At 42.7% G+C, this 15144-nt stretch overlaps 1 protein-coding gene across 1 annotated transcript in view; it reads right to left on the bottom strand.

The window, feature by feature from the left end:
• The window catches only part of LOC120986772 (carcinoembryonic antigen-related cell adhesion molecule 1-like), a 90386-nt gene that overhangs the window by 68229 nt on the left and 7013 nt on the right, over positions 1-15144 (bottom strand). Inside the window, exon 3 of the mRNA XM_040415479.1 lies at positions 13371-13664. Coding sequence (XP_040271413.1) covers positions 13371-13664 — 294 coding nt within the window. The remainder of the gene's footprint in view (positions 1-13370; positions 13665-15144) is intronic.

Genomic DNA, 15144 nt, shown 5'->3' with positions numbered 1-15144 from the left:
GTAGTTTTCTTCTTTTGTCTGCTTTGGTTTTCATGCAAGTCACCGCTTTGTTGATACAGTCCTTGGTGTCATGCGAAATCTTCAAAAAAATCCCTAAAAGAGCAATCCGCAGCTGGTACCCCAGAAGATGTAGGAACAGGGAGAGGAGTACCAGGGTGTTGCCATAAACGACAAAGAATGGAGAGGATACAGTAGACTCACTAGAGTGGCTGTTAAAGGAGAATTCAGCCCAAGGTAGCAATTGTACCCAGTTGTCGTGTTGGGCCGAAACAAAATGCTGTAGATAGTTCTCTAATATTTGATTGAGCCGCTCTACTTGCCCTTTGTCCGATGATAACCGGAAGAGAAGTCCAGCTCAATTTCGAGCAGCCGGCAAAGAGCTCTCCAGAGCTTAGAGGTAAACTGGACTCAGTGATCGGAAACAATATGCCAAGGTAGACCATGCAAGCGGAATATGTGTTTCACGAACAGTTTAGCAAGTTCAGTGGCTGAGGGCAGTCCAGCCAAAGGAACGTAGTGCGCAATCTTGGAGAACCGGTCCACAACCACCCAGATAGCTGTGCATCCGGCAGGGTGACCAGCCAGTTTGGAGTTGTGCCCCCAAGCTAGAATACATTTTCTCTTGGAAGATGGCATGAATGTCTTCACCAGAGGGATGTCTTTTACCAGGACAGGAGCCACTGCGATCAAGAGAGCAGGATCTACAATGTACTGGGGCTCCTCCTGCTAGTCGGAGAAGTCAAATGACAGAAACAGTGCATCCACCTGTCTACCTGCCGAAAGTGAAGCTCAAAATCAAAATGGAGAAGAAGAGTGCCCATCTGGCTTGGCGAGGGTTCAGATGCTGGGCTGTCTGCATATAAGTGAGGTTCTTGTGGTCGGTGAAGATTGTCAATGGATACTGAGCCCCCTCCAATCAATAACGCCACTCCTCCAAGGCAAGTTTTATGGCCAGAAGCTCTCTATCTCTTATACAGTAATTCTTCTCAGCAGGGGAGAAGAGCTTGGAGAAAAATCCACATGTAAACAGTTGCCCTTGGAAACTTTCTGTAGTAAAACAGCACCGGCTCCTATGGATGAGGCGTCCTCTTCTAAAAAGAATTGGCGGGAGGCATCGGGATGCCACAGAACAGGTGCAGAAGCAAAGGACCTCTTTAATTCGACGAAGGACGCTTTAGCCTCAGGAGTCCAGACACTGGCATTTACTAGTGATGAGCGGCAGGGGCAATATTCACCATATATTCCAGAATTTGTGAATTCATGATCTCCAGGCATTATTTTCTTGAATGCGAAAATTCGCCTAAAATTCGCATAAAATATTCACATAAAAATTTGCATGAACTGGTATTTAAAAAAAAAACGAATATTCGCGATTACGAATATTTTTTGCGATATTCTAAATATTCGCGAATTCTCGAAATGCCGATATTCGCGATTAAAATTCGCAATTCGAATATTCGTGATCAACACTAGCATTCACCCCTTTCTTAGTAAGAGTGGAGATCGGAGATGTAAGAGATGAAAAAATCGGGATGAACTAACGATAGAAATTAGCAAATCCAAGGAAGCGCTGTATAGCAGGAAGACCCTGTGGGCGGGGCCAGTACATTACTGCATTCAATTTCTCAGGATCCATCTGCAACCCGGCATCCGAGATTTTGTATCCGAGGAACAGTACGGTAGATTTTTCAAAAATGAATTTCTCGAATTTGGCATAAAGTCGTTTCTTTCTCAACCAGTGTAATACTAAATGTACATGCTTCCAGTGAGTGGTCAAATCTGGAGAATAGATCAGTATATCGTCCAGGTACACTATTGTAAGCCATGTACCAGGATGGGCTCCCCAGGATAGAGTGAAGTCACGAACGAGGAAAGCAACACCAACACCAACTTTTGCCAAAAGAGAATTTTACTTAAATGTGGAAATAAACACAAACACAAATGCTGGGAACATTGAATCAATTTGCATACACCCAGCCCGAAGGCTGAGACCCTTGTGCTGCACAGCACAGTTGTCCTCTGATGGATGAAGGAGAAAAGTGAAATTTACCTACTGACGGGCACAACTAAACTGCCACACCTGTTATTACCCTTAAAACGAAAATCGCTGTATGGATGTGTGGTACGGGCTATCCTGCGATGCAGCACAACAGCTTACAATCTTAACAAGTTCTACAGTATTCCCCCTCCCATAACTGGTCTTCTAGCACGTGCCTGTGAATTTCTTCTGAGCAAAAAGCCAGCCTGGCTCTAGTTTGTGAGAATTTTATCAGCTCTCCAATGTGAAATGTCGCTTTAAGTCATGGAGTCCTTGAAATGAACAGTAGTAACAGTTGTGGCCTGACACAAACAGAAACCCTAACTAACTAACTATAGGCCTGGTCTCAGTCTCTAGGCGCCAACACTGTAATGAGGTGCGTGCACGATCTTACCGACCCGGGTCTGCTTTGCATCCGCTGGTGACTCTGAACAGAACGAACGTCTCTCCAACAAGCATGCGGTACCACAGTGTTGCTTAGTTCCTATGCTCTCATCAGTGTTCCTGGCCGCAATCTTTCTTCCTCTGGACAGGATCAGGGTCTTGGATAGCTTCATTTAGCTGCAGCTCTGGTCACTGAGGGAGGCTCTTACACCTGGATGTCAGCAAATTCTCTGCTCACACAGTTCATTAGTTTCACCTCCTTCTAAGATGGATGCTCTCTCTTCTCTCAGTAAACCCCACCTCTCTCATGAATATGGAGATATATGTGCAGTCTGTAGCTGTGTTTAGGAAACAGCGGCATCTTGTGGCCAAACAGCAGATTGTCGGCCCAGAACATTTAATTTAACTAGACTGTTGGTAAGTAGGGATTAACCCCTGGGGAAAGAGGCACCCAGTCAGGCCTATTAAAACCATCTACCTTAAATAAGAGACTGACAACCATATTCCTTTTAATGCTGGGTGATGATCGGCCACAGCTTTCTTTATTTAACAATAACACCATAACTGTCAATGGCGCAGTATGCCAGCCGCTGGTCTCCCAGCGGGCAAGTCTGCCTTGTGCCATAACCACTTCCAACTGAATTATATACCGCCAACTGTGACTTGCATTCAAATGTCATCATAATCCAAATTCTTATTCATTAATCTCTTATATGTTATCTTTTTTTTTTAAACAAAAATATATAACCACATGTGAGGAAAAACACGGACCCGGTCCGTCAAACCACCACTATCTCACAGGGAGGGCGGGAGGGAAACCAGCTAATCCACCGTTAAGAGGAAGTGACGGGGGCAAGTTCGAGTTTATATAGCCCCCCAGTACCGCCCCTTCCCCTGATAAAATCCTGGGAAGGCTTTTCATTTAACCCCTTCCACTCCTTCTCCTCCCACCATACTCCTAACTCCTAATCAAGGCCATGACCCCTATTAACTGAGGGCAAAGGGAATTAGGAAGGACCCCCAGTCTCTTATCACCCTCCCTAAGCTGTCGGGCGCTTACCACACAAACAGTGTTCAGTCAAGGAGAGCTGTTTCCCCATCTCACACTATCAACGCAGACAGGTCCCGGAAGATATTGTTTACCAAACCGCAAACCGAACGGCATGACGAGATACTTGTAGTGACCATCACGAGTGTTAAAAGCAGTCTTCCACTCATCGCCCTTTCGAATGCAGATAAGGTTGTATGCACCACGCAGGTCGAATTTTGTTACGACCTTAGCTCCCCGGATCCTGTCAAAGAGTTTGTAGATTAGTGGAAGAGGGTATCGATTCTTGAGTGTGACCTTATTCAGACCTCGATAGTCGATACAGGGCCGTAAGGATCCATATTTTTTCTGCACAAAGAAGAACCCGGCACCGGCTGGTGAAGTAGATTTCCGGATAAACCCCCTCTCAAGATTCTCCTTGATGTAATCAGACATTGCTTGGGTCTCGGGAAGTGAGAGTGGGTAGACTCGACCGTGAGGAGGAGTGGCACCAGGCAGAAGGTCAATCGGACAATCATATGGACGATGAGGAGGCAGGGTCTCGGCCTCTTTCTTACTGAAGACATCTGCAAAACTGGCATAATGCTGCGGAAGTCCAGGCAGGTCTACAGGTACAGTAGGCGAGTAAGCAGGTCGGACCTCCAATAAGCAGGTGGACTGACAGGATGATCCCCAATGCAGAATCTGACCGGAGTGCCAGTCCAAAGCTGGAGTGTGCAGACGCAGCCAGGAAAGACCAAGGATAACCTGATTCACGGACGCTGGCAGCACATAGGAGATCATCTCTGAATGTAGAACTCCTATTTGCAACTTAAGGGGCATAGTAATAGAAAGCACAGGTTTGGGAAGTGGCAGTCCATTTACGGAAGCCACTGACAGAGGCCTTTCTAGATGGATGATAGGAAGCTGGTACTGATGGACCAGAGCTTGCTGAATGAAGTTACCGGATGACCCAGAGTCGAAGAATGCAGGCACAGTGTGACTCTCTTGTGAGAGAGAGTCACCGGAATTGAAAGTTTCGAAGAGGACTTCTCCTTGTTTAGGAGCACCTCTCCAACTGAGCCTAGACATTGGCGTTCCTGGTCAGACAATCAAAGGCGCTCTATTTGCATGGGCTCTTTAGGTGGGTTGGACACTAGAGGAAGAACCGGCCTCTGGAGGGATAGAGCCAAACAAAGTGGTCTTCTGGTGCATGCGACCTCATTAGAATGTTCCCTGAAAAGCATATCTAACCTTGTGGCCAAGGTGATCAGATCATTCAGAGTAGACGGACGGTCGCGACCAGCTAATTCATCATTAATCTGGTCAGAAAGGCCCTCCCAGAACACCACCAGTTGAGCCTCATTGTTCCATGCAAGTTCGGCAGCCAGGGTACAAAACTGGATGGCGTACTGACCCACAGACGAGGAACCCTGTCGTAGACGCAGCAGAGGACGTATAGCCAGGCTCTTCAAAGAACAGCCGGAAAGTAGCCAGGAAAGGCTGCAAATTAGTGGTCTCTGAACCTCCATGTTCCCAAATAGGTTTTGCCCAAGCAAGGGCCTCATCAGACACAATGAAGGCAACCTTGGACCACTCAGTGGGAAACTTCTGCCCATGCAACTCAAAGTACATAGGGCACTAGACAGGTTTTTGGATATCCACTATAGCGTGATGGCAGAGGGAGTTGCACACCAGCGGCACACAAATCCGGATTCACCGGTATGGGTATTGCAGGGGTAGCAGCGACTGGCGACCGAGGGGGAACACCAGGTCGCTACCTCTTGAGGAGGATTGGCACACGAGGCAGCTGGTCTAGGTGGAACAGGAGGTACCTGAGCAAGTTAGCAGAGGTACAGGCGTTGTCAGCAGGCTGAGTCGTAACCAGGAGCAACAGTGCAGGACCAAAGAATGAGGCAGAGGTGAAGTCAAACAGCAACAGATCAAGGTACAGGTACAGGTCAGGCAGTCCGGTTCGGCAACAGGAGAGTCAAGGCAAGCAGGCAGGAATCAAACAGGTAGCAGAGTCCAGGAATACAAGTACGAGTCAGGAACACAGCAGGTATGAGGGACCTTCACAGGACACAAGGACCTTGACACTGAGGCATCTGGGAAGGGGGCTGAGCCACTCATATATATGCAGGAAGGCTAGGATTGGTCAGCGACATCACATAATCCACCCCATAAAGCACAAGAACTGACACGCACCGGCCCTTAAGGAAATGCTCCAGGAAACAAGCAGCAAGCATGCTGTGGCCAGGGCTGAAAGGAAACACTGGAAACAGATGACACCTGAACACAGCGCCCAGGACCGTGGCGGTAAGCAGGGGAACAGCAGCTCACAGCAGTCACTGTTACACGTAGTCTCACTGCTCTTACAGTACAGAGTCCATAGTCTAACTGCTCTTACAGTAAAGAGTCCATAGTCTCACTGCTCTTACAGTGAAGAGTCCATAGTCTCACTGCTCTTACAGTATAGAGTCCATAGTCTCACTGCTCTTACAGTAAAGATTCCATAGTATCACTGCTCTTACAGTAAAGAGTCCATAGTCTCACTGCTCTTACAGTAAAGAGTCCATAGTCTCACTGCTCTTACAGTAAAGAGTCCATAGTCTCACTGCTCTTACAGTAAAGAGCCCATAGTCTCACTGCTCTTACAGTATAGGGTCCATAGTCTCACTGCTCTTACAGTAAAGAGTCCATAGTCTCACTGCTCTTACAGTAAAGAAACCATAGTCTCACTGCTCTTACAGTATAGAGTCCATAGTCTCACTGCTCTTACGGTGAAGAGTCCATAGTCTCACTGCTCTTACAGTAAAGAAACCATAGTCTCACTGCTCTTACAGTAAAGAGTCCATAGTCTCACTGCTCTTACAGTAAAGAGTCCATAGTCTCACTGCTCTTACTGTAAAGAGTCCATAGTCTCACAGCTCTTACAGTAAAGAATCCATAGTCTCACTGCTCTTACAGTAAAGAGTCCATAGTCACTGCTGTTATAGTAAAGAGTCCATAGTCTCACTGCTCTTACAGTAAAGAGTCCATATTCTCACTGCTCTTACAGTAAAGAGTCCATAGTCTCACTGCTCTAACAGTAAAGAGTCCATAGTCTCACAGCTCTTACAGTAAAGAATCCATAGTCTCACTGCTCTTACAGTAAAGAGTCCATAGTCACTGCTGTTATAGTAAAGAGTCCATAGTCTCACTGCTCTTACAGTAAAGAGTCCATATTCTCACTGCTCTTACAGTAAAGAGTCCATAGTCTCACTGCTCTTACAGTAAAGTGTCCATAGTCTCACTGCTCTTACAGTAAAGAGTCCATAGTCTCACTGCTCTTACAGTAAAGAGTCCATATTCTCACTGCTCTTACAGTAAAGAGTCCATAGTCTCACTGCTCTTACAGTAAAGAGTCCATAGTCTCACTGCTCTTACAGTAAAGAGTCCATAGTCACTGCTGTTATAGTAAAGAGTCCATAGTCTCACTGCTCTTACAGTAAAGAGTCCACATTCTCACTGCTCTTACAGTATAGAGTCCATAGTCTCACTGCTCTTACAGTATAGAGTCCATAGTCTCACTGCTCTTACAGTAAAGAGTCCATAGTCTCACTGCTCTTACAGTAAAGAGTCCATAGTCTCACTGCTCTTACAGTAAAGAGTCCATAGTCTCACTGCTCTTACAGTAAAGAGTCCATAGTCTCACTGCTCTTTCAGTATGGAGTCCATAGTCTCACTGCTCTTACAGTATAGAATCCATAGTCTCACTGCTCTTACAGTAAAGAGTCCATAGTCTCACTGCTCTTACAGTAAAGAGTCCATAGTCTCACTGCTCTTACAGTAAAGAGTCCATAGTCTCACTGCTCATACAGTTAAGAGTCCATAGTCTCACTGCTCTTACAGTAAAGAGTCCATAGTCTCACTGCTCTTTCAGTATAGAGTCCATAGTCTCACTGCTCTTACAGTAAAGAGTCCATAGTCTCCCTGCTCTTACAGTAAAGAGTCCATAGTCTCACTGCTCTTACAGTATAGAGTACATAGTCTCACTGCTCTTACAGTAAAGAGTCCATAGTCTCACTGCTCTTACAGTAAAGAGTCCATAGTCTCCCTGCTCTTACAGTATAGAGTCCATAGTCTCACTGCTCTTACAGTATAGAGTCCATAGTCTCACTGCTCTTACAGTAAAGAGTCCACAGTCTCACTGTTCTTACAGCAAAGAGTCCATAGTCTCACTGTTCTTACAGTTTAGAGTCCATAGTCTCACTGCTCTTACAGTAAAGAGTCCATAGTCTCACTGCTCTTACAGTAAAGAGTCCATAATCTCACTGCTCTTACAGTAAAGAGTCCATAGTCTCACTGCTCTTACAGTAAAGAGTCCATAGTCTCACTGCTCTTATATTAAAGAGTCCATAGTCTCACTGCTCTTACAGTATAGAGTCCATAGTCTCACTGCTCTTACAGTAAAGAGTCCACAGTCTAACTGTTCTTACAGCAAAGAGTCCATAGTCTCACTGCTCTTACAGTAAAGAGTCCATAGTCTCACTGCTCTTACAGTAAAGAGCCCATAGTCTCACTGCTCTTACGGTAAAGAGTCCATAGTCTCGCTGCTCTTACGGTAAAGAGCCCATAGTCTCACTGCTCTTACCGTAAAGAGTCCATAGTCTCACTGCTCTTACAGTAAAGAGCCCATAGTCTCACTGCTCTTACAGTGAAGAGTCCATAGTCTCACTGCTCTTACAGTAAAGAGTCCATAGTCTCACTGCTCTTACAGTATAGAGTCCATAGTCTCACTGCTCTTACAGTAAAGAGCCCATAGTCTCACTGCTCTTACAGTAAAGAGTTCATAGTCTCCCTGCTCTTACAGTATAGAGTCCATAGTCTCACTGCTCTTACAGTAAAGAGCCCATAGTCTCACTGCTCTTACAGTAAAGAGTCCATAGTCTCACCGCTCTTACAGTAAAGAGTCCATAGTCTCACTGCTCTTACAGTAAAGAGTCCATAGTCTCACCGCTCTTACAGTAAAGAATCCATAGTCTCACTGCTCTTACAGTATAGAGTCCATAGTTTCACTGCTCTTACAATAAAGAGTCCATAGTCTCACTGCTCTTACAGTAAAGAGTCCATAGTCTCACTGCTCTTACAGTAAAGAGTCCATATTCTCACTGCTCTTACAGTATAGAGTCCATAGTCTCACTGCTCTTACAATAAAGAGTCCATAGTCTCACTGCTCTTACAGTAAAGAGTCCATAGTCTCACTGCTCTTACAGTAAAGAGTCCATAGTCTCACTGCTCTTACAGTAAAGAGTCCATAGTCTCACTGCTCTTACAGTAAAGAGTCCATAGTCTCACTGCTCTTACAGTAAAGAGTCCATAGTCTCACTGCTCTTACAGTAAAGAATCCATAGTCTCACTGCTCTTACAGTAAAGAGTCCATAGTCTCACTGCTCTTACAGTATAGAGTCCATAGTCTCACTGCTCTTACAGTAAAGAGCCCATAGTCTCACTGCTCTTACAGTAAAGAGCCCATAGTCTCACTGCTCTTACAGTATAGAGTGCATAGTCTCACTGCTCTTACAGTGAAGAGTCCATAGTCTCACTGCTCTTACAGTAAAGAGTCCATAGTCTCACTGCTCTTACAGTATAGAGTCCATAGTCTCACTGCTCTTACAGTAAAGAGCCCATAGTCTCACTGCTCTTACAGTAAAGAGTTCATAGTCTCCCTGCTCTTACAGTATAGAGTCCATAGTCTCACTGCTCTTACAGTAAAGAGCCCATAGTCTCACTGCTCTTACAGTAAAGAGTCCATAGTCTCACTGCTCTTACAGTAAAGAATCTATAGTCTCACTGCTCTTACAGTATAGAGTCCATAGTCTCACTGCTCTTACAGTGAAGAGTCCATAGTCTCACTGCTCTTACAGTAAAGAGTCCATAGTCTCACTGCTCTTACAGTATAGAGTCCATAGTCTCACTGCTCTTACAGTAAAGAGCCCATAGTCTCACTGCTCTTACAGTAAAGAGTCCATAGTCTCACTGCTCTTACAGTATAGAGTCCATAGTCTCACTGCTCTTACAGTAAAGAGCCCATAGTCTCACTGCTCTTACAGTATGGAGTCCATAGTCTCACTGCTCTTACAGTAAAGAATCCATAGTCTCACTGCTCTTACAGTATAGAGTCCATAGTTTCACTGCTCTTACAATAAAGAGTCCATAGTCTCACTGCTCTTACAGTAAAGAGTCCATAGTCTCACTGCTCTTACAGTAAAGAGTCCATATTCTCACTGCTCTTACAGTATAGAGTCCATAGTCTCACTGCTCTTACAATAAAGAGTCCATAGTCTCACTGCTCTTACAGTAAAGAGTCCATAGTCTCACTGCTCTTACAGTAAAGAGTCCATAGTCTCACTGCTCTTACAGTAAAGAGTCCATAGTCTCACTGCTCTTACAGTAAAGAGTCCATAGTCTCACTGCTCTTACAGTAAAGAGTCCATAGTCTCACTGCTCTTACAGTAAAGAATCCATAGTCTCACTGCTCTTACAGTAAAGAGTCCATAGTCTCACTGCTCTTACAGTATAGAGTCCATAGTCTCACTGCTCTTACAGTAAAGAGTCCATAGTCTCACTGCTCTTACAGTAAAGAGTCCATCGTCTCACTGCTCTTACAGTAAAGAGCCCATAGTCTCACTGCTCTTACAGTAAAGAGCCCATAGTCTCACTGCTCTTACAGTATAGAGTCCATAGTCTCACTGCTCTTACTGTATAGAGTCCATAGTCTCACTGCTCTTACAGTAAAGAGTCCATAGTCTCACTGCTCTTACAGTATAGAGTCCATAGTCTCACTGCTTTTACAGTAAGGAGTCCATAGTCTCACTGCTCTTACAGTAAAGAGCCCATAGTCTCACTGCTCTTACAGTGAAGAGTCCATAGTCTCACTGCTCTTACAGTAAAGAGTCCATAGTCTCACTGCTCTTACAGTATAGAGTCCATAGTCTTACTGCTCTTACAGTAAAGAGCCCATAGTCTCACTGCTCTTACAGTAAAGAGTCCATAGTCTCCCTGCTCTTACAGTAAAGAGCCCATAGTCTCACTGCTCTTACAGTAAAGAGTCCATAGTCTCACTGCTCTTACAGTAAAGAATCCATAGTCTCACTGCTTTTACAGTATAGAGTCCATAGTCTCACTGCTCTTACAATAAAGAGTCCATAGTCTCACTGCTCTTACAGTAAAGAGTCCATAGTCTCACTGCTCTTACAGTATATAATCCATAGTCTCACTGCTCTTACAGTAAAGAGTCCATATTCTCACTGCTCTTACAGTATAGAGTCCATAGTCTCACTGCTCTTACAATAAAGAGTCCATAGTCTCACTGCTCTTACAGTAAAGAGTCCATAGTCTCACTGCTCTTACAGTAAAGAGTCCATAGTCTCACTGCTCTTACAGTAAAGAGTCCATAGTCTCACTGCTCTTACAGTAAAGAGTCCATAGTCTCACTGCTCTTACAGTAAAGAGTCCATAGTCTCACTGCTCTTACAGTAAAGAGTCCATAGTCTCACTGCTCTTACAGTAAAGAGTCCATAGTCTCACTGCTCTTACAGTAAGGAGTCCATAGTCTCACTGCTCTTACAGTAAAGAGCCCATAGTCTCACTGCTCTTACAGTGAAGAGTCCATAGTCTCACTGCTCTTACAGTAAAGAGTCCATAGTCTCACTGCTCTTACAGTATAGAGTCCATAGTCTCACTGCTCTTACAGTAAAGAGCCCATAGTCTCACTGCTCTTACAGTAAAGAGTCCATAGTCTCACTGCTCTTACAGTAAAGAATCCATAGTCTCACTGCTCTTACAGTATAGAGTCCATAGTCTCACTGCTCTTACAATAAAGAGTCCATAGTCTTACTGCTCTTACAGTAAAGAGTCTATAGTCTCACTGCTCTTACAGTATATAATCCATAGTCTCACTGCTCTTACAGTAAAGAATCCATAGTCTCACTGCTCTTACAGTAAAGAGTCCATATTCTGACTGCTCTTACAGTATAGAGTCCATAGTCTCACTGCTCTTACAATAAAGAGTCCATAGTCTCACTGCTCTTACAGTAAAGAGTCCATAGTCTCACTGCTCTTACAGTAAAGAGTCCATAGTCTCACTGCTCTTACAGTATAGAGTCCATAGTCTCACTGCTCTTACAATAAAGAGTCCATAGTCTCACTGCTCTTACAATAAAGAGTCCATAGTCTCACTGCTCTTACAGTATAGAGTCCATAGTCTCACTGCTCTTACAGTAAAGAGTCCATAGTCTCACTGCTCTTACAGTATAGAGTCCATAGTCTCACTGCTCTTACAGTAAAGAGTCCATAGTCTCACTGCTCTTACAGTAAAGAGTCCATAGTCTCACTGCTCTTACAGTAAAGAGTCCATAATCTCACTGCTCTTACAGTAAAGAGTCCATAGTCTCACTGCTCTTACAGTAAAGAGTCCATAGTCTCACTGCTCTTACAGTATAGAGTCCATAGTCTCACTGCTCTTACAATAAAGAGTCCATAGTCTCACTGCTCTTACAATAAAGAGTCCATAGTCTCACTGCTCTTACAGTAAAGAGTCCATAGTCTCACTGCTCTTACAGTAAAGAGTCCACAGTCTCACTGCTCTTACAGTAAAGAGTCCATAGTCTCACTGCTCTTACAGTAAAGAGTCCATAGTCTCACTGCTCTTACAGTATAGAGTCCATAGTCTCACTGCTCTTACAGTAAAGAGTCCATAGTCTCACTGCTCTTACAGTAAAGAGTCCATAGTCTCACTGCTCTTACAGTAAAGAGTCCATAGTCTCACTGCTCTTACAGTAAAGAGTCCATAGTCTCACTGCTCTTACAGTAAAGAGTCCATAGTCTCACTGCTCTTACAGTAAAGAGTCCATAGTCTCACTGCTCTTACAGTAAAGAGTCCATAGTCTCACTGCTCTTACCGTAAAGAGTCCATAGTCTCACTGCTCTTACAGTAAAGAGTCCATAGTCTCACTGCTCTTACTGTAAAGAGTCCATAGTCTCACTGCTCTTACAGTATAGAGATCCATAGTCTCACTGCTCTTACAGTAAAGAGTCCATAGTCTCACTGCTCTTACAGTATAGAGTCCATAGTCTCACTGCTCTTACAGTAAAGAGTCCATAGTCTCACTGCTCTTACAGTATAGAGTCCATAGTCTCACTGCTCTTACAGTAAAGAGTCCATAGTCTCACTGCTCTTACAGTATAGAGTCCATAGTCTCACTGCTCTTACAGTATAGAGTCCATAGTCTCACTGCTCTTACAGTAAAGAGTCCATAGTCTCACTGCTCTTACCGTAAAGAGTCCATAGTCTCACTGCTCTTACAGTATAGAGTCCATAGTCTCACTGCTCTTACAGTAAAGAGTCCATAGTCTCACTACTCTTACAGTACAGAGTCCATAGTCTCACTGCTCTTACAGTATAGAGTCCATAGTCCCACTGCTCTTATATTAAAGAGTCCACAGTCACTGCTCTTACAGTAAAGAATCCTCTTCTATGTTTGTGTAACATCCTTCTTTCTTCTTGATGTATTGGATGTCCTCTTGTCACAGTCCTGGGTATAAATAGTTAATGGGTTTGTTTTTTAGACGTCTCTGCCCGATGAGGCCCTAATCTCCTCTCGCCTCATCTACTGTAACCCATTGTAGGCCTCTGCCCTGTTATCAGTCCTGGCTCCTAGCAGGGAGGCGATCTTTTTGCATACTGCGTTACTAACCCCTCTGCTCGTGGCAGAATTTACATTAGTTTCCTGTTTTTTCTGCAATAACATTCAAATCTCTATTACTCATTTACAAAGTTCTATTGATCTCATGATTTTCCGTCCCGCATCTTGCACCATTTATCTCCAATGTTTCATCTTATACAACCCCTTTGAGTCCTTTAGGAATCTGACTTACGGTAGACCCTGAGATGGTAGTCCTGGACCTCCAGGGCCTCTCCAGTCCTGTTTACAGTCAGGGTGTAGTCCCCCTCGTATTCCTCTGTGATATCGTACAGCTTCAGGGATCCATTTCCATAGATTTCATACTTTTTAATTATCTGATGGAAGCATTCAGGAGACGAGTTGTAAGCGACTTGTACAATGAGATTGTCTCCAAATCTCCATGTTATTTCCAGAGTTGTCAGACTCTCCACAGACACATTAAAGAAGGCCGACCCCCCGAGGACTCCATTCACCACCGAGGCAGCGCCTGCAATGCACACGGGAAACATGAGGTCCAATGATTAGTCATTTCATATCATCCAGAAACATCTCATAATCCGCAAATTCAGTTCCCAACACAAAAATGTTACATAATCAGGAAGCAGAGACATGGATCTTCATAGTAGAGAGAAGAAAGAATGACAGCACAGTCTGACTACACAGTGTGTAGTCTGTAACCATGGAAACACCAGGTCTGCATGGAGCTGAACACATAATAATAGGAAATTTACTGTATATGTAGTGTACGGTCTGTATACTGTATATGTAGTGTATTATCTGTATACTGTATATGTAGTGTATTATCTGTATACTGTATATGTAGTGTATATGTAGTGTATTATTATCTGTATATGTAGTGTATTATCTGTATACTGTATATGTAGTGTATATGTAGTGTATTATCTGTATACTGTATATGTAGTATATATGTAGTGTACGGTCTGTATACGGTATATGTAGTGTATTATTTGTATACTGTATATGTAGTGTATTATTATCTGTATACTGTATATGTAGTGTATTATTATCTGTATACTGTATATGTAGTGTATTATTATCTGTATACTGTATATGTAGTGTATTATCTGTATACTGTATATGTAGTGTATTATCTGTATATGTAGTGTATTATCTGTATATGTAGTATATTATTATCTGTATATGTAGTGTATTATCTGTATACTGTATATGTAGTGTATTATCTGTATATGTAGTGTATTATCTGTATATGTAGTGTATTATCTGTATATGTAGTATATTATTATCTGTATATGTAGTGTATTATCTGTATACTGTATATGTAGTGTATTATCTGTATATGTAGTGTATATGTAGTGTATTATTATCTGTATATGTAGTGTATTATCTGTATATGTAGTGTATTATCTGTATACTGTATATGTAGTGTATTATCTGTATATTGTATATGTAGTGTATATGTAGTGTATTATTATCTGTATATGTAGTTATTATCTGTATATGTAGTGTATATGTAGTGTATTATTATTTGTATATGTAGTGTATTATCTGTATATGTAGTGTATTATTATCTGTATATGTAGTTATTATCTGTATATGTAGTGTATATGTAGTGTATTATTATCTGTATATGTAGTGTATTATCTGTATATGTAGTGTATTATCTGTATACTGTATATGTAGTGTATTATCTGTATACTGTATATGTAGTGTATTATCTGTATACTGTATATGTAGTGTATATGTAGTGTATTATCTGTATATGTAGTGTATATGTAGTGTATTATCTGTATATGTAGTGTATTATCTGTATATGTAGTATATATGTAGTGTACGGTCTGTATACTGTATATTTAGTGTATATTTAGTGTATTATTATCTGTATATGTAGTGTATTATTATCTGTATACTGTATATGTAGTGTATTATCTGTATACTGTATATGTAGTGTATTATCTGTATACTGTATATGTAGTGTATATGTAGTG

Source organism: Bufo bufo, chromosome 1 (genome assembly GCF_905171765.1).
Source record: "Bufo bufo chromosome 1, aBufBuf1.1, whole genome shotgun sequence".
Taxonomy (NCBI): domain Eukaryota; kingdom Metazoa; phylum Chordata; class Amphibia; order Anura; family Bufonidae; genus Bufo; species Bufo bufo.
This window is presented reverse-complemented; position numbering and strand designations above follow the sequence as displayed.